Here is an 18,220-nt window from a genome sequence, read left to right as displayed (position 1 = left end):
CATTTCTATATTATTCATAGTGTTGGGCGCGTGGCCAAATGGTTAAGGCATTCATTTAGTGATCTGAAGGTTGCTAGTTCGAGCCTCAGCTGTGGCAGTGTGTTTGTGTCCTTGAGCAAGGTATTTAATCACACATTGCTCTAGTGTCTGTGCGAGGAGTGGCGCCCCACACAGACTTCCAATCTGCGCCTTGTAAGGCATGAAAATGCCCGACGCAGGCCTGTCATGGTCTGAGTCAACGTTCCCCATTTATTATTATTATTTTGTTTTTTTTTTCATTTTGTTGTTTTTGGCATACTGGTTGTGTGTCCATCTCGTGTGCAGTCTTTTCATTGACTCTGTTGCGTGTCGTGTTACTGTGAATGCTCGCAAGAAAATGGATCTCCAGATTATATATGGTGACATACATACTTTGATAAGGACGTTACTTTGAACTTTTGCTGGAAGAACTCGGCAGGTTAGGCAGGATCTGTGGAGGCAAAGAGATGGTTAGCATTTTGGGTGAAGACTCCGCATCAGTACTGAGGGTGTGGACTCTCACTCTGTACCCTACAGATGCAGCAGGTCCATTGAGTTCCTCCAGCCTTTTTTTCTTGCTCTGGATTCCAGTATCTGCAATCTCTTGCATCTTGCTGCCTGAAAGCAGAGGCAGATTATTTAAGGGTTGTCACAGCATCATAGCGGTTAGCGCAGTCCCTTGACCGCACCAGCAATCTCCAATGGGGTTTCAATTCCTGGCACTGCCTGTACAGAGTTTGTACGTTCTCCCCGTGACCGCGTGGGTTTTCTCCACGTGCCCTGGTTTCCTCCCACAGTCCAAAGACATACAGGTTGGCGTGGTTGTGGGAGAGCTATGTTTGCACCAGGTGTGTGCTGACACCTGCAGGCTGCCCCCACCTGATACTCGGGCTGTGTTGGTCATTGATGCAAATGATGCGTTTCACTGTGTGTTTCGATGTACGTGTGAGAAAGAAGTGAATCTAAATCTGGGCCGATGTTTGCTCTTTGCACGGTAAAGCTGTGTTTAGTGTAATGGCTTTACAGCACAGTGGTCAGGGTTCAATTCCCATCACTGCCTGTTTGCACACTCTCCCCGTGACCACGTGGATTTCCTCTGGGTTCTCCAAATACCTGCCACATTCTAAAGATGAATAGGTTAGGGTTAGTGAGTTGTGGGTGTGATATGTTGGCGGCAGAAGCGTGACGATACTTGCCAGCTGCCCCTACCCAAAACAATCCTCGGACTGTGTTGGATGTTGATGCAAACGATGCATTTCACCTTATGCTTTGATCTTTAATCTTTTAAAATCAGTTCCAGAGACTGAATAACCTTTTAATATAATGACGTGGATCCTGAATACCGAAGGAACTCAGGTCTGTAGAAAGAGAAACTAATTGCTGAATAGGATAATTCTGTAGATGATGGAAATCTGAAACAAATACGGGAAATGCTAGAAATCTCATCAGATTAGTTAGTACCTCCGGGTGGAGAAACCAGTTTCAGCTGCTTGACCGGTTTGACTTGCAACATTTGATGATTTACGTACCCACCGTGCGGACTGTGCCCTCATTTTATTACTACCATCAAGGAGGAGGTACCGGAGCCCGAAGACCTACGCTCAATGTTTCAGGACCAGCTTCTTCCTCTCCACTGTCAGATTTCTCAATGGACAATGAACCCAAGGGCACTACCTCACTATTTTTGACTTTTTTTTGGCACTACTTATTTAATCAAATTTATACAGGTTTCCTCTGCCATCCGAAGGTACAGCGTTCCTATGAAACGGTTCGTAAGCCGAAATGTCGTAAAGCGAAGGAGCAATTACCATTTATTTATATGGGAAAATTTTGTGAGCGTTCGCAGACCCAAAGATAACCTATCAAATCATGCCAAATAACACATAAAACCTAAAATAACAGTAACATATAGTAAAAGCGGGAATGATATGATAAATACACAGCCTATATAAAGTAGAAATACTTCTCTACAACGATTGCCTGCACAGATCTCCGTAGTGAAAATCTCACGCAAGCGCTGTTGGCATAAACGCGCTCTCCAGTAACCTTTAAACTATGAAGTTGCCAAATCTACCAAACAACACGTAAAAATACACAGCCTATATAAAGTAGAAATAATGTATGTACAGTGTAGTATCACTTACCGGAATTGGGGAAACAGCGCCGAGCACACTGATGATGGTGCGTTAGACTGAGTCATCGCAGGCTGGGTGGTGCAGTGGCCCCCACTCTCCGGGCCGCCGACCCGATACATTGCTGCGAAGAACGCAGCGGTAGCCGGGAGGCACACAGCACACCTTTAAGAAAAAAGCCGAAATAAACATGCTAATTAATTAGGTGCTGCCCGGTGCGTAAATGTCGGCGCAGATCATAGTCATAGTCATACTTTATTGATCCCGGGGGAAATTGGTTAAAATTGCATCCAACATCATCTTCGTCAACTTCCACAAGCCAAACTCACTTTGTCCTTGCTTCGTTCACCACGATTGAAATGCTTAATTATGTCTAGTTTTACGCGAAGTGTAACACCCTCACTCTTTCAGGCTTTTCCGACACCTTAGAACTCATCTTGCTAATGGCTGCTCAATGCACCGTGTTAAAGCATTGCTGTTCCGAATCCGGGGCAGAGCGGCTGCTCGGGGCACACGCTGATTTTTTATCACGCGCTGCCTTTCTTCATAACAGTGAAAACACCTTCTGAAAGCGAAAACAGGGTACTAATGTAGGTCTTTCGTAACAGTGAGGTTTCGTAAAGCGAAAGTTTGAAAAGCGGGGGACACCTGCATACTGATATAAAAAAATTAAATTGTGTATTTTGATTACTTATTTAATTGATTTGACAGAATATTGTGGGCTGAAGGATCTGTTTCTGTGCTGTACTAGTCTCTGTTCTACATATATATTTCTTATTGTAATTTTTAGTTATTTTTGTGTTGCGCTGTACTGCTGTAGTGTGTGGGGTGTCCAGGGAGGGGTAGCACCTCTGGTGAAGGGGCAGCTCTTTCACCTTTGGGCCCCACTGGACACTCGGCTCTCACCTGTGGCTCGAAGTAGCTGTTTGCATGCGACAGCCACCCCACCCCGGTACACCGCTTCGACCGGTGGGCTAAAGCAGGTGAGGATAGCCGACAGGCCTTGCACCAGTGAGGTAAGGACATCCCTGTCCTGGTGCGTAAAGTCAGCTCTGGCGGACTGGGCAGATGAGATCTACAGTGAGATCCAACGGCCAGGACGGCGGTTCCACAATGCTTCGTGGAGAGCGAAGGGCATGACAGGATATAGAAGACATCATGGTCATCCACTGCAACCAAGGACGTCCCAGGTTTGTGATACTTGTTTGTAGCACTGGACTCGGACGTCTGAGGTCGTGCGACTGGAACTGCCCCAGTGCAATGGCCTTTTCCATTTGAAAGGCTCTCCTGCAGGGGTGTCCTGTGTTACATACCTCATGGATATCATGTGACTGTCTTGTGAGGATGATGTAATGGTCTTGTGGAGGTCACATAATGTAATTTTCCCGCCGATGTGAGGTCACGTGATGACTTGTTCTCACCAGGTATATAAGTGTAGATCCCTGGTGACGCAGTTAGTTTTCCGGTTAGAGCGTTAGCCAGAGACTCCGCTCCGCCGCGTCTTTGCCTTATGACACAGTTTCGATTTAAAACGGAGTTTTACATTCTATTGTTAGGTACAAGAGTGTTGGGCCAGCAGTTTAACCAACAGCTGCCAGATTTGTTGATGTACCTTTTCAGTAGTATTGGAGAGTGAAGATGGGAACCTGAAGGAGTCGTTCGATGCTTGAAAGGATCGACCATTATTGAATTCATTCAAGAAAGAGTGATCTGCATGAGATAGCCTCTGCTAAAAGTAGCAGAAAGGTTGTGCGGTATCTAGTGTCCAGAGGGAAAGGTCAGTGCCTTTAAACTGTTTTACTTCTGCCATCATGAATCCTACGGACAAGGCAGGATCCGACTGGGATTGGCAGTGACATCGTGTCTTTGAGGAATTCTTTACTTCAGGAATGTCTCTCCTAATTGACTGTATAAATCTCTTGGACTTTCGAATTTACCATTCTAGGAACTGTTTTTGAATTTACCACTTTAAGAACTGTTTTCGCATTTATCGCTTTAAGAACTAGTACTGAGTTTAGCGGTTTGTTAAATGGCCGCATAGCAGTTTACTTCCGGTTAAGATTTTCGTTTGTTTATTTTTTATATTGAGCAGAGTTTAATAAATGTTTGATTGGTTTTATAAAGCCTGACTCTATTCTATATTCATTGTTGCCAGTCACGTGACACCTGTCATTGATGGCCACGCTGGGCAGCCACCAAGATTGTACTGCTGCTGCAAATCCGCAAATTTCATGACAGAGGCCAGCGTTAATAAATCTGATTCTGATTTTGACCTGTTCTTCACCGCGGAGTTGTGTAATGCAGGTAGTGATTAACACTTGGCTTAGTATCTGTCGACGATGAATCAAATTCTGACATAGTGAAGAAATATTGGAAGAGAGTTGCTTGAATGGTAGTAAACTGTGAAATGTTGATGCACAATTACACAGGGCTCGGTGAGAGAGCGCCTGAGGTATAGTGTACTGTTGCCATCTCCTAATCCATGTAAGGATGTATTTCCCATGAAGGAATGCAGTGAACCTACACTCAATTGCCACTCCATTGTGTATCTCCTGTACCTAATAAAGTGGATGCAGAGTGTATGATCATGGCCTTCTGTTGTTGTAGCCTGTCCACTTCAAGGTTCGACACGTTGTGCATTCAAAGATTCTGTTCTGTAACGGGTGTTTATTTGAGTTACCGTCACCTTCCTGTCAGTGTGAACCAGTCTGGCCATTCTCCTCTGACCTCTCTCATTAACAAGGCGTTTTTGCCCATAGAGCTGCAGCTCACTGGATAGTTTTGTGCAGACTGTTGTGCATGAAAATCCCAGATCAGCAGTTTCTGAGATACTCAAACCACCCTGTCTGGCACCAGCAATCATTCCACAGACAAAGTCACTTAGATCACATTTCCTCCCCGTTCTGATGTTTGGTCTGAACAACAACTGAACCTCTTGACCATGTCTGCATGCTTTTATGGATTGAGTGGCTGCCACATGATTGGCTGATTAGATATTTGCATTAATGAGCAGGCATGCAGGGTGTACCTAATGAAGTGGCAACTGAGTGTGGAACATATTGCAGTACAGTGCAGTCCAGGCCCTTCAGCCGGTGATGTTGTGCTGATTTTATAGCACGTTCTTTGGTCAATTACTGGCCATTTTTGAAGTCTCTGTCACATTTTTCATTACATTTTTCTTCAAATCTCCTTCCCACTCCCACATTACTGTGGCAAGTGATATGTCTTCAGGAGATCTGGGGCAGTGGCAAAAATTCTGGCACGGGTGTACATAGGACAGCTCAGTACAGACGTGTCTGGTGCGGTCGGTATAGACCCATCCGGTGCTGTGGGTACGGGCCCTCCAGGTGCACATTGGTACAGGACCCCCCCCCGGTGCTGTGGGTACGGGCCCTCTTTCCTCTCACCACTTTAAAATTGTGCCTGCTCATATATGATATTACTGCTCTGGGGAAAGGATACTGGCTGTCCACTCTGACTACACCTCTTTGCTTCACATAATCATCACATGATGACATCAGTAGCTCTTTCTGAATTTTTCTTTCTTCCTATTTTCCAGAATTCACTGCCAGTTCCTTATTTTTCTCCTGTGTCTTGGGTCGTTATGACCATTATTTTTACTTTTTGTTTGGAGATACAGTGTAGAACAGGCCCTTCCAGCCCAGTGAGACACATACCCAGCAAGCCACCTATTTAACCCTGACGCGAGGAAATCCACGGCTGCTGGAAATTCAAGCCACACATATCAAAGTTGCTGGTGAACGCAGCAGGCCAGGCAGCATCTCTAGGAAGAGGTACAGTCGACATTTCGGGCCGAGACCCTTTGTCAGGACTAACTGAAGGAAGAGCTAGTAAGAGATTTGAAAGTGGGAGGGGGAGGGGGAGATCCAAAATGATAGGAGAAGACAGGAGGGGGAGGGATGGAGCCAAGAGCTGGACAGGTGATTGGCAAAAGGGATATGAGAGGATCATGGGACAGGAGGCCCAGGGAGAAGGAAAAGGGGGAGGGGGGAACCCAGAGGATGGGCAAGGGGTATAGTCAGAGGGACAGAGGGAGAAAAAGGAGAGAGAGAAAAAGAAAGTGTGTATATAAATAAATAACGGATGGGGTACCCTGGCCTAATTACAGGACAATTTACAATGACCAATTAACCTGCTGACTGGTACATCTTTGGAATGCATTTATATATTTATTATTCGGATACAACGTGGAATTGGCCCTTCAAGCCACTCTGTCCGATACCTGCCGATTTAACCCTAGACTAGTCAGAGGAATGTGAGATGAATCCAGATCACCTGGGAAAGAACCCATGTGCTCATGGCTGAATGTTCATACTGCTGACAGAGGATGCCGGGGTTGAACTCTGACGCTACCGTGCCACCCAAACTTGTTGCTTGTCTACGTTTTAAGAAATGTAACGGGAAAGGAGAACAAACGAGGGGGAGGAGCTGAGAGCACAAGAAAAGACAAAGGAAAAAGGAGTGGTGGTTATCTCAATCTCAGATTAGATTTAACAAATATTTCCAATGATAACAATTATCCTGTGACATGGCCAGAATCATGTTGAGTGACACCTGCTACTGAAAACTAAGAAGTTTTTTAAAAAAAGCATCTGTATCATAATTACGGGAAAAATTATAGAACAATTACATGTATATAAGTGATTTATAAAAATACAAGCATAAAGTTAAACTACAACTAAAATAACTATTCTCACCCCAATCCTCTTTTTCTCTTTCTCTCTTTCTCTCTCTTTCTCCCACCCCTTCGCTCCCTCCCCCCTCGCACCCTCTCTTGTTCACACTCCCTCTCGCACTCTGTCTGTCGCTGCCCCGTCTCTCTCTCTCCCACATTCTCTCTACACTCTCTTCGGTCTCTGTTTCTCTCCACCAACTCTCCCCTCAGTCTCTCAGTCTCTCTCTCCCTCTCGTCTCTCTCTCTCTATCTCTCTCTCTCTCAGGTGACGGAGTGACACCTTTTGTCAGGATGGGGATTACGGGACATCCACCTGTTGTGTCCAAGTCCAGCCAGGAGAAGAGGCCCAGAAGATGCAGTGTCAACCCTTTCAACAGCATAAAGGTGAGTGCAGAGTCCGTAGAACATAACTGCCCTGGGCTTCACACCTCCCAGGTTTTGCTCCCTGTTACCTTTTATGTTCTATAACTTCACCTCACCCCTCCATTGAATATGAAAGAAGGTCCTCTTGCGGATTTTCTCAGACATTGAAGAAGGCAATTTATTCTCATCTGACTGTACATAAATACATGTAACGCTCAGCTATATTGGCTCGTATATGTCTAGGGGAAATCCCACCCAGCACCTGCCTCAATGCTTCCCACGGAGTCGGTTGCTGCATCACTGCCACTGGAATCAATCCCAAACATCAATCAGCCAGTACACCCAGTACGTTTTACCAAGTACACTTTGTAGATATTACTAAGTCTATGAAATTAATATAAATTCAATACAGGAAAGGAAGTAATGGAAAAAAAAAGGGGCCAGACTTATCAAAGTCCAAGTTCTTCGTGCACATCCGTTGGAACTCAATCAATTCCTGATGACCACCCGGATCCTGTCGACTCACGGCTCAGGACCACCCGGAGTGATCAACCGGAGCCTTTCCGCATGTCCGCCGTCCTCCCCGTCTCTCCTCCAACTCCCCGTCTCTCCTCCAACTCTCCGCCGACTCTCCGCCAAAAACCCCGTCCCCAGTCATATGATACAGCATTATCACCCGAAAAAAACGATAACATGAATACCCATTGGCTAATAGCACCCTGCTATCTGTATTAACCCAGGAACATTGCCTGGGTTAAATGTCACAACTGTGAGACAAGACCCCGGTGATCCTCACGGCAGTTTATACTGTCCTCTGTACGGTCTTGCGATCCGATGCCTTGCTGCTTCCCTTCCACACAGTGATGCAGCCAGACAGGGTACTCTTGATGGTGCCTCTGTGGAAGTTTGTTAGAAGGGGGCGGGAGAGCCTCCATCTCCTCAGAAAGTGTAGTCGCTGCTGTGCCTTCTTGACTAATGAGGAGGAGCTATGGATCCAGGTTAGATCGTCCATTATGTGCACACCAAGAGCTGTGCTCTTCACTCACCCCACAGCAGGATCCCTGCTGCCGTCTGTAAGGAGATTATACGTTCTTCCAGTGACCACGTGGGTTTCCTCCCATAGTCCAAAGATGGTACGGGCTAGGGTTACTGAGTTGTGGCCATGCAGTGTGGCCGTCGGAACAGGCTGCCCCCAGCACAGTCCTTGATATCCTGCTCTCTATAGCCTCACCTTGCCCCTCCATTGACTATAAAGGCAAGTCACCTCATGGACTTTCTCAGGCATTGCGGAACACTCTGCGGGGGGCGTGATGGTAGCCTAGCGGTTAGCGCAGTATTGCGGCTTCGGGCATCGGAGTTCGGAGCTCAATTCCGTTGTCCTCTGTAAGCAAGTTTGTAGGTTCCTTATCACGGGCTTCCTCTGGGTTCTCTGGTTTCTTCCCACAGTCCAAACAAGAGTCGGTTAGCAGATTAATTGGTCATGTGATTAGGTTAGGGTCAAATAGGTGGGTTGCTGGGCAGTGTGGCCTGTTGGGTTGGAGGGGCCTGTTACGCACTGTATCTCTAAATCAATAAATAAATACTTTTAAAACTTGATCTGCCAGGGACAGCAGGATATTTCTAACTCAGAATGACCTCTCTCTTATCTTTCTTCCTGCTCCAGTTTTTCGTTCTGTGTCACGGACTCCTGCAGCTCTCCCAGCTCCTGGTGTCTGGGTACATGAAGAGCATCATCTCTACCGTTGAGAAGCGATTTGGGATGACCAGCCAGAACTCGGGGATGCTCTCCTCCCTCAATGAGGTATCTGTCAGAGGCTGAGTGGTGGGGGAGGTGGGCGGCAGGCTGTAGAATCATAACAAAATTCCAGGACACTCCTGCACCCTGACCCATCCTTGGTGTCGCTACTTTACCAAGCTGGAGATCCAGAGGACTTCTCCAATGATTTCTGAAGTTCAAAAGACCCTTGTGGAATGTACCCGCAGTGGCCACTTTATTAAGTGCACTTGTACACCTGCTCATTAATGCAAATATCAAATCAGCCAATCACGTGGCAGCTACTCAATGCATAAGCGCATGCAGACGTGGTCAAGAGGTTCAGTTGTTGTTCAAACCAACATCAGAATGGGGAAGAAATGTGATCAAAGTGACTGTGGAATGATTCTTGGTGCCAGACGGGGTGGTTTGAGTATCTCAGAAACAGCTGATCTCCTGGGATTTTCACGCAAAACAGTCTGTAGAGTTTACAGAGAATGCTATGAAAGCCAAAAAAAAATCTAGTGTTTTTTTCCTGTGCGCAGTTCTGTGGGTGAAAATGCCTTGTTAATGAGGGAGGTCAGAGGAGAATGGCCATATTGGTTCAAGCTGACAGGAAGGCGATAGTAACTGAAATACTCACTGTTACAGCAATGGTGTGCTTAACACATCAATCCTTGAAGTGGATGGGCTTCAGCAGCAGAAACATTCACTCAATGGCCACTTTATTAGGTACAGGAGGTGCCTGTGTGCTGGCCATCTCCCCTCTCCCTTTCCCATTAATCCTGATGCAAGGTTTCAACCTGAAACATCAATAGTTCTTCCCCCCCCCCCACACCTCCCACAGATGCTGCTCGACCCGTTGAGTTCCCCAGCAGATGGCTTTTTACTTTTTGTAATTTTGGAGTACAGAATTGCAACAGGCCCTTCTGGCCCAACGAGCCGATTACACCAATGTGACCAATTAATCTACTAACCAGTAAACCGTTGGACTATGGGAGGAATCCTGAGCACCCAGAGGAAACCCGCACGGTCACAGGGGAGATTGTTCAAACTCCTTACAGACAGCAGCGGGAATCGAACCCGGGTCGCAGGCTTTGTGGTGCGCTGTGCTAACTACTATGCGGCTGTGCTGCCCTGGTTGTGCCTCGTTGCTCCAGACTCCAGCGTCTGTGGTCTCGTGTGTCTCCCAAAGACGTGCAGAGTCGGTGGGTTAACTGGACGCTGCAAATTGCCCCTAGCGCGTGGGCAAGTGGTGGAAATTGGGGTGGGGGTTGCAGTTGGTGGGAACATGGGGAGAGTGAAATGGGATTTGTGTAGGAGTGATGCAGGATTTGGCGTTGAAAGGGTATGGATAGTTAATCTGGACTCAGATGATTAATTTTGGCTCTGTAACTGAAACCCTAATTCCGTGTATTCAGTGTGGAAATCAGAAACCCACACCCATCTGAAGTATGACTGGTGACTAGTAACTTCCTGCCATGTAAAACCATTCGTGGGAGAAGGAACTGCAACAGACACGCATCAGATTCATAGGGAAGCACCGGAATGTAGCGGTTCAGGTAACGCTGTAAGAGTGCCAGCGACCTGGGTTCAATTCCTGCCACTGTCTGCAAGGCGTTTGCACGTTCTCCTAACTGTGTGTGTTTCCTCCGTGTGCTCCAGATTCCTTCCACTTTCCAAACACGTGCCGGTTAGTGTTAGTGAGTTGTGCGCGTGCTGGGTTGACACTGGAATCACGATGCTTGTGAGCTGCCCCCAGCACATCCTTGGACTGTGTTGGTTGTTGATACAAAGACACGTTTCTCTATCTTTTGATATTTCGATGTACATGTGGACAAATAAAGATAATCTGTAAATTTAATCACTATGGGAAAAGACTATTCGGCCCAATTGATCCATGCTGATCGAAAACTAATCCAGGCTAATCCCTTACCCTGATAGAGGGACAGTGCCTGTCCCATTCCCTCTAAACTTTTCCTATCTGTGTTGCCGTCCAACTTCCTTTCAAGTGTTTGGTGTATTTTTGTGACAAACTTGGATACTGGGCACTCTCCTCATTGCTACCATCAGGGAGGAGGCACAGGAGCCTGAACACTCACACTCAGCGTCTTAGGAACAGATCCTTCCCCTCCGCCATCAGATTTCTGAACCCATGAGCACTACCTCGGTATTTTCTGCTCCCTTTTGGTACTACTTATTTATTTTTTTGCATTTCTTATTATAATCTAGTATGTTTTAAGTATTGAAATGTATTATCCTACAAAACAACAAATTTCACAACGTTAGTGATATGATTCTGATTGGGAATTATTTTCTCTGGAGCAGCAGGGACTGAGGGGACGACTGAGAGAAGTGATTAACGTTATGATAGGCATAGGTAGACTGGACAGACAGTATCTTCCTCCCAGGAGAGAGAATGTCAAATACCAGAGGACGCAGTGGGCAAAGTTTGAAAAAGATTCACATGGGGGCTTCTTTACTCAGAGAGTGGTGTGTGTCCAGAACAAAGAGTGGTGGGTGTGGAGAGCAGAGAGCGGTGGGTGGCTGGAAGAGAGTGTGGTGGGTGATGGGGAACGCGGAGAGATGGGTGATGGGGAACACGAGGCGGTGGGTGGGTGACAGGGAATGCAGAGAAATGGGTTGGTGATGGAGAACACGGAGAGGTGGGTGACGGGGAACGCAGAGAGTTGGGTGGGTGATAGAGAACGCGGAGAGGTGGGTGATGGGGAACGCGGAGAGTTGGGTGGGTGACAAGGAACGCGGAGCGTTGGGTGGGTGACGGAGAACACGGAGAGATGGGTGGGTGACGGAGAACGCGGAGAGGTGGGTGATGGGGAACACGAGGCGATGGGTGGGTGACGGAGAACGCGGAGAGGTGGGTGACGGGGAACGCGGAGAGATGAGTGACGTGGAACACGAGGCGGTGGGTGGGTGACGGGGAACACGGAGAGGTGGGTGATGGGGAATGCAGAGAGTTGGGAGGGTGACGGGGAACGCGGAGCGTTGGGTGGGTGACGAGGAACGCGGAGAGATGGGTGGGTGACGGGGAACACGGAGAGATGGGTGGGTGATGGGGAACGCGGAGAGATGGATGGGTGACAGGGAACACGAGGTGGTGGGTGACGGGGAACGCGGAGAGTTGGGTGGGTGACGGGGAATACGGAGAGATGGATGGGTGATGGGGAACACGAGGCGGTGGGTGATGGGGAACACGAGGCGGTCGGTGACAGGGAACGCGGAGAGTTGTATGGGTGACGGGGAACACGGAGAGGTGGATGGGTGACGGGGAACGCGGAGAGTTGGGAGGGTGACAGAGAACATGGAGAGGTGGGTGGGTGACGGGGAACACGAGGTGGTGGGTGATTGACGGGGAACACGGAGAGGTGGGTGATGGGGAACACAAGGTGGTGGGTGGGTGACGGGGAGCACGAGACGGTGGGTGGGTGATGGGGAATACGGAGAGGTGGGCGACGGGGAACACGGAGAGGTGGGTGACGGGGAACGTGGAGATTTGGGAAGGTGACAGAGAACACGGGGATTTGGGAGGGTGACGGGGAACGTGGAGAGGTGGGTGGGTGATGGGGAACACGAGGCAGTGGATGGGTGACAGCGAACGTGGAGAGTTGGGTAGGTGACGGGGAACACGAGGCGGTGGGTGGTTGACGGGGAACACGAGGCGGTGGGTGGTTGACGGGGAACACGGAGAGGTGGGTGATGGGGAACACGAGGTGGTGGGTGGGTGACAGGGAACACGAGACGGTGGGTGGGTGATGGGGAATACAGAGAGGTGGACGACGGGGAACACGGAGAGGTGGGTGACAGGGAACGTGGAGATTTGGGAGGGTGACAGAGAACACGGGGAGTTGGGAGGGTGACGGGGAACGTGGAGAGTTGGGTGGGTGACGGGGAACACGGAGAGGTGGGTGACGGGGAATGCGGAGAGTTGGGAGGGTGACGGGGAACGTGGAGAGATGGGTGGGTGACGGGGAACATGAGGTGGTGGGTGGGTGACAGGGAACATGGTGAGGTGGGTGACGGGGAAAGCGGAGAGTTGGGAGGGTGACAGGGAACATGGGGAGTTGGGTGGGTGACAGGGAACACGAGGTGGTGGGTGGGTGACAGGGAACACGGAGAGGTGGGTGACGGGGAAAGCGGAGAGTTGGGAGGGTGACAGGGAACACGGGGAGTTGGGTGGGTGACAGGGAACACGAGGTGGTGGGTGGGTGACAGGGAACACGGAGAGGTGGGTGACGGGGAAAGCGGAGAGTTGGGAGGGTGATGGAACACGGGGAGTTGGGTGGGTGACAGGGAACACGAGGTGGTGGGTGGGTGACGGGGAACACGGAGAGGTGGGTGACGGGGAAAGCGGAGAGTTGGGAGGGTGACAGGGAACACGGGGAGTTGGGTGGGTGACAGGGAACACGAGGTGGTGGGTGGGTGACAGGGAACACGGAGAGGTGGGTGACGGGGAAAGCGGAGAGTTGGGAGGGTGACAGGGAACACGGGGAGTTGGGTGGGTGACAGGGAACACGAGGTGGTGGGTGGGTGACAGGGAACACGGAGAGGTGGGTGACGGGGAAAGCGGAGAGTTGGGAGGGTGACAGGGAACACGGGGAGTTGGGTGGGTGACAGGGAACACGAGGTGGTGGGTGGGTGACGGGGAACACGGGGAGTTGGGTGGGTGATGGGAAACATGGAGAGTTGGGTGACGGGGAACAGAGAATGATGGGTGCCTAGACCTGGCTGACAGGGCCCAGGGGAAGTGATAGAAGTAGAAATAAACCCTCTTAACACAATGGTAAGTGAACTGCCTTCCAGTGCCACTGATCACCGATCGGGTTCAACTGCACCCACCTGCCGCTGAGGAGTTTGTACGTGGGTTCCTAAAGGAGCTGGGTTCCCTCCCACTTTCCAAGGAAGTACTGATTAGCATGTTGTGGGCATGCTCTGCTGACTCCTGAAACACGGCGATACTTGCAGGCTGCCCCCGGGTCAGTCCGTAGACTGTCTCCATCATTCACGCACTGTGACGCATTTCACTGACTGTTTCGGTGTGATATATTAAGCTCATCCTGACCTTTAAATTCACGAGGCTCCATGACAGAGACGTGAGCAGGCAAGAATGAGAGACACAGTGAGGTGCTGGCAGGTGGAACCTGACCACACTTGTACAGGCCTGTTTCCCACAATACTGTGCCAGAACAAATAAGCTATTGGTGCCATAGTAAAGTATTCCCTTCTGCCTGTGTATTGTCCATTTCTCTCTGTTCTCAGCACCTTTATCTGGCTGTCTAAACATGCAGTTTAAATTAGCAGCAATTGTGGGTTGACTGTTGTACTGCTTTTGTTCTCTGATTTAAGTTCTCACTCATACTAAAGGCCCTCATGATCAGCTTCATTATACTTGACTTAGTTTGTGATATGTGCCGTTTTTTGGTCGCGGTACAGTGCAGGTGTAGCAAAATTACTGTAAGTTACAACAAACAAAAAAAAATGTTGTCGACTGTGTTACGTACCCCGTGACGGGTTAAAGATCCAGCAGAGATGGAAAACACTTTGGAGTCCGGTATTGCTATTAACTAATAATATTTATTAGTAACTACTCAATACAGTAATATAAATGCAGATATGTCAAACAGATTAGCAATGAATATGTATAAGTAAGTATATCAGTAAGTGTGGAAATATATGAAAACCAAGCTTCTTCAAGTCTAGGGGTAAATAAATACAGTCTCATGATGATGAGTAAAGTTCAGTTCAGTTTGTGGTATTGAGTTGAATAGTGATGGAGAGAGAGAGAGAGGGAGAGATTTGAGTCTTCAGGTGAGATGACGCCGTCGATCTTCCCATTGTCCTCCGAAATCCTTTACAGCGGTCCCCAACCACTGGGCCGCAAAGCATGTGCTACCGGGCCACGAGGAAACGATATGATTTGGCAATATGAGTCAGCTGCACCTTTCCTCATTCCCTGTCACGCATTGTTGAGCCTGAACACACGCGAGGTCATTACCCGCGCGTCATCCATATCAGCGCAGGAAGGAGATCAACTCCTCGAGCTTGCAAATGACTGCAGGCTGAGAAGTATGTTTGACATAACATCTCTGCCGGCATTCTGGATCAAAGTCAAGTCTAATTATCCTGAGATAGTCACGAAAGCACTGAAAACGTTGCTTCCATTTCCAACATTTTTCTGTGAAGCGGAGTTTTCTGCAATGAATGCAATGAAAATTAAATTGCGGAATAGACTGGACATAAGGAACCCCCTTCGAGTATCGCTGTCTCCCATCATCCCTAGATAGGACCCTGTTGTTGCAGGAAAACTGATTCACATCTGATTCAGTGATCTTGGTGTGTTGCAATGATTTTATATGTTCATACAGGGAAAATATGTGCTGTGTGTTTAATATCCAAACATTACATAAAATGTTATGATGCTATTGACTTATAAGTGACTTATATAACCATATAACAATTACAGCACGGAAATAGGCCATCTCTGCCCTTCTAGTCCGTGCCGAACGCTACTCTCACCTAGTCCCACCGACCTGCACTCAGCCCATAACCCTCCATTCCTTTCCTGTCCATATACCCATCCAATTTTTCTTTAAATGATAATATCTCTGCTTCTACCACTTCTACTGGAAGTTCGTTCAATACTTACTTCAAGCTCCCCTGTCCTCCCCTGATAATTGACTTATCACTATATCTATGCAAGGAAAATATGCGTTGTGTGTTTAATATTAAATTCGTTAGATAAACCCTTTTTAGAAACGAAATTGAGTGTATTAGCCACTTATCACCTATATTCCGGTCATGATTAACACCCCCCCCGAACAGAATCACCGAAAACGACTTGCAGAAAAAAAATCGGCAGGTACACGCACGCGCAGGTCACGCATGCGCACTGGTGCCCGCGCAAGGCTTCATGGTCATTGTAGTCTTTCCCTGGGTAAACACAACGTATTTGACTGCTACTCTTGTCTGTTGGCAACCCTACCCCACCCCCCCGCCCCAGGTCAGCCGGTCCGCAAGAATATTGTCAATTTTAAACTGGTCCATAGTGCAAAAAAAGCTTGGGGACCCTTGCTTTAGAAGTCACCGACTGTGACCACAACAAAAGGGGACCATTCTTCTGTGTGGAGCTATCAACCCAGGCGAGGGTTGGATACACAAATAACTCCCCACCGGTCATGCCCTGTTCACACTGCAAGAGCCACTGATCGATCTGCCTGATCGATCCTCCAAAACCCACTTTTTCTGCGGGCACAACAAAGCTCATTCAGTGTCCAAAACCATGTGTCTGAGGTCTATCATCTGACCTTCTATTTATCTCCCCGTGCTGAGTACCAACTGTCTTTTAAACAGCTCCTCCCTTCTCTGTCTGTAAGAATTTCCAAGCAGACAGTGTCCTTATAGAAATGTAAACATACTGTGAGCAGTCTTCACCTCTCTCTCTTAAAAACAAGGATGTCGGTGTTAAATAACTCTCTCTCTTTTCAAAAGCACAGATCATGGGGATAACCGAGCACAGTTCATTCTGGTAATTCAGGACCCCGTAACAACTGTGTGTTCCTCTCCATGGATGCTACCTGACTCGCTGAGTTCCTCCTGCATCTTGTGTGTGGTTTCTGAACAAATAAGTAGGGTAAACGAGGAATTGTGAGGTAGTGTCCATGGGTTCATTGTCCATTCAGAATTCTGATGGCGGAGGGAAAGAAACTGTTCCTGAATCGTTGGACGTGTGTCTCGTGGCTCCTGTACCTCGTCCCTGATGCTAACAATGAGAAGAGGGCATGTCTTGGGTGGTGAGGGTCCTTTGTAATGGATGCCGTCTTCTTGAGGCATCACCTGTTGAAGGTGTCCGTGATGATGGGCTGGGCTGTGCCTGTGATGGAGATAGCTGAGTCTGTAGCTCTTTGAAGCCTCTTGTGATCCTTTCATTGGAGCCTCCATCCCAGACAGTCAGAGTGTTCTCCCTGGTACATCTGTAGAAATTTGCTAGAGTCTTTGGTGACCTGAAACTCTTAACGAAGTATAGCCACTGTTGTTCGTTCTTTGTGATTATATCAATATGTTGGGCCCAGGACAGATCCTCTGAGATGTTGAAGCTGTTCACCTTTTCCACTGTTGACCCCTCAATGAGGATTGGTGTGTGTCCTCCTGACTTCCCTTTCCTGAAGTTCACAATCACTCCCTTGGTCCTGTTAATATTGAGTGCGAGGATGTTGGCGCGGCACCACTCGACCAGCTGATCTATCTTCCTCCCATATGCCATCCCGTCGCCATCTGAGAGCCGTCACAGGACACGCTCTGTGGTCTACAAGTTCGCTCCTGGGTGCCACGGTAGCATAACAGTTAGCGCCACGCCATTACAACTCGAGGTGTCAGAGCTGGGAGTTCAATTCCGACGATACCCACAAGGAGTTTGTATGTTCCTCCCCGTGAGCACATGGGATTCCTCTGGGAGCTCAGGTTTCCTCCCACATTCTGAAAACAAACCGTTTAGTAGCTTGGTTGGTCATTGTAAATTGTCCTATGATTAGGCTAGGGTTAAAAAGCGGGGGACGCTGGACGGTCAAGTTCATTGGGCTGGAAGGGTCTGGTCTGCACTCTCCCTCTAAATAAATAATAAACATATGTCACCTTTGAAGGCAACTTCCCCACCTTAAAAGTCAAAGTCCTCCGAGTGCTCAGGTTTCCTCCCACAGGCCAAACACGTATGGGTTAGGGTTAGGGGGTTGAGGGCATGCTTTGTTGGCGCCGGAAGCGTGGTGACACTTGCAGGCTGCTCCCAGCACATCCCGTGCACCATGTGTTGCGATGTGCCTGTCACATTAAATGTGATCTTTCATCTATTCATCCATTCTGCCTGATTCTATAAAGTCCCTCGGCCTCCTTCACTTCAGGGAATACTGTCCTGGCCTGTCCAGTCTGTCCTTGTGACTCAAGCCCTCTAATGTCCCTGCGAGTCTTTTCAACACCTTTTTTTCTTTCTGTTCTGTTGTTTCAGATTGGGAGCATAGTGTTCATCATCTTTATCAGTTACTTTGGGAGCCGGGTTCACCGGCCACGGCTGATTGGCTGCGGAGGGATCGTGGTCAGTGTGGCTACCTTCACCATGGCCCTTCCCCACTTCCTCATGGGTCGCTACACGTACGACAGCACTTTCTCGGGTGAGTACCTCCTCCTTCCGCACTTACTTGTTTTCCGGAGAGGGATTCAATGACTGGGCAGAATTCCATTGGAAAATGAGGA

General features: G+C 48.4%; 1 protein-coding gene across 2 annotated transcripts in view; it reads left to right on the top strand.

Moving 5' to 3' along the window:
* The window catches only part of slco2b1 (solute carrier organic anion transporter family, member 2B1), a 96,463-nt gene that overhangs the window by 32,908 nt on the left and 45,335 nt on the right, over positions 1-18,220 (top strand). For both annotated transcript variants that reach the window (XM_072262545.1, XM_072262546.1), the window contains exons 2-4: positions 7,057-7,230; positions 8,873-9,010; positions 17,976-18,138. In XM_072262545.1, the coding sequence (XP_072118646.1) occupies positions 7,138-7,230; positions 8,873-9,010; positions 17,976-18,138 (394 nt within the window). In that variant the 5' untranslated portion in view covers positions 7,057-7,137. The remainder of the gene's footprint in view (positions 1-7,056; positions 7,231-8,872; positions 9,011-17,975; positions 18,139-18,220) is intronic.

This window comes from Mobula birostris, chromosome 7, assembly GCF_030028105.1.
Source record: "Mobula birostris isolate sMobBir1 chromosome 7, sMobBir1.hap1, whole genome shotgun sequence".
NCBI lineage: Eukaryota > Metazoa > Chordata > Chondrichthyes > Myliobatiformes > Myliobatidae > Mobula > Mobula birostris.
Note: the sequence above shows the minus strand (reverse complement) of the source record. Positions and strands in the feature narration are given on the sequence as shown.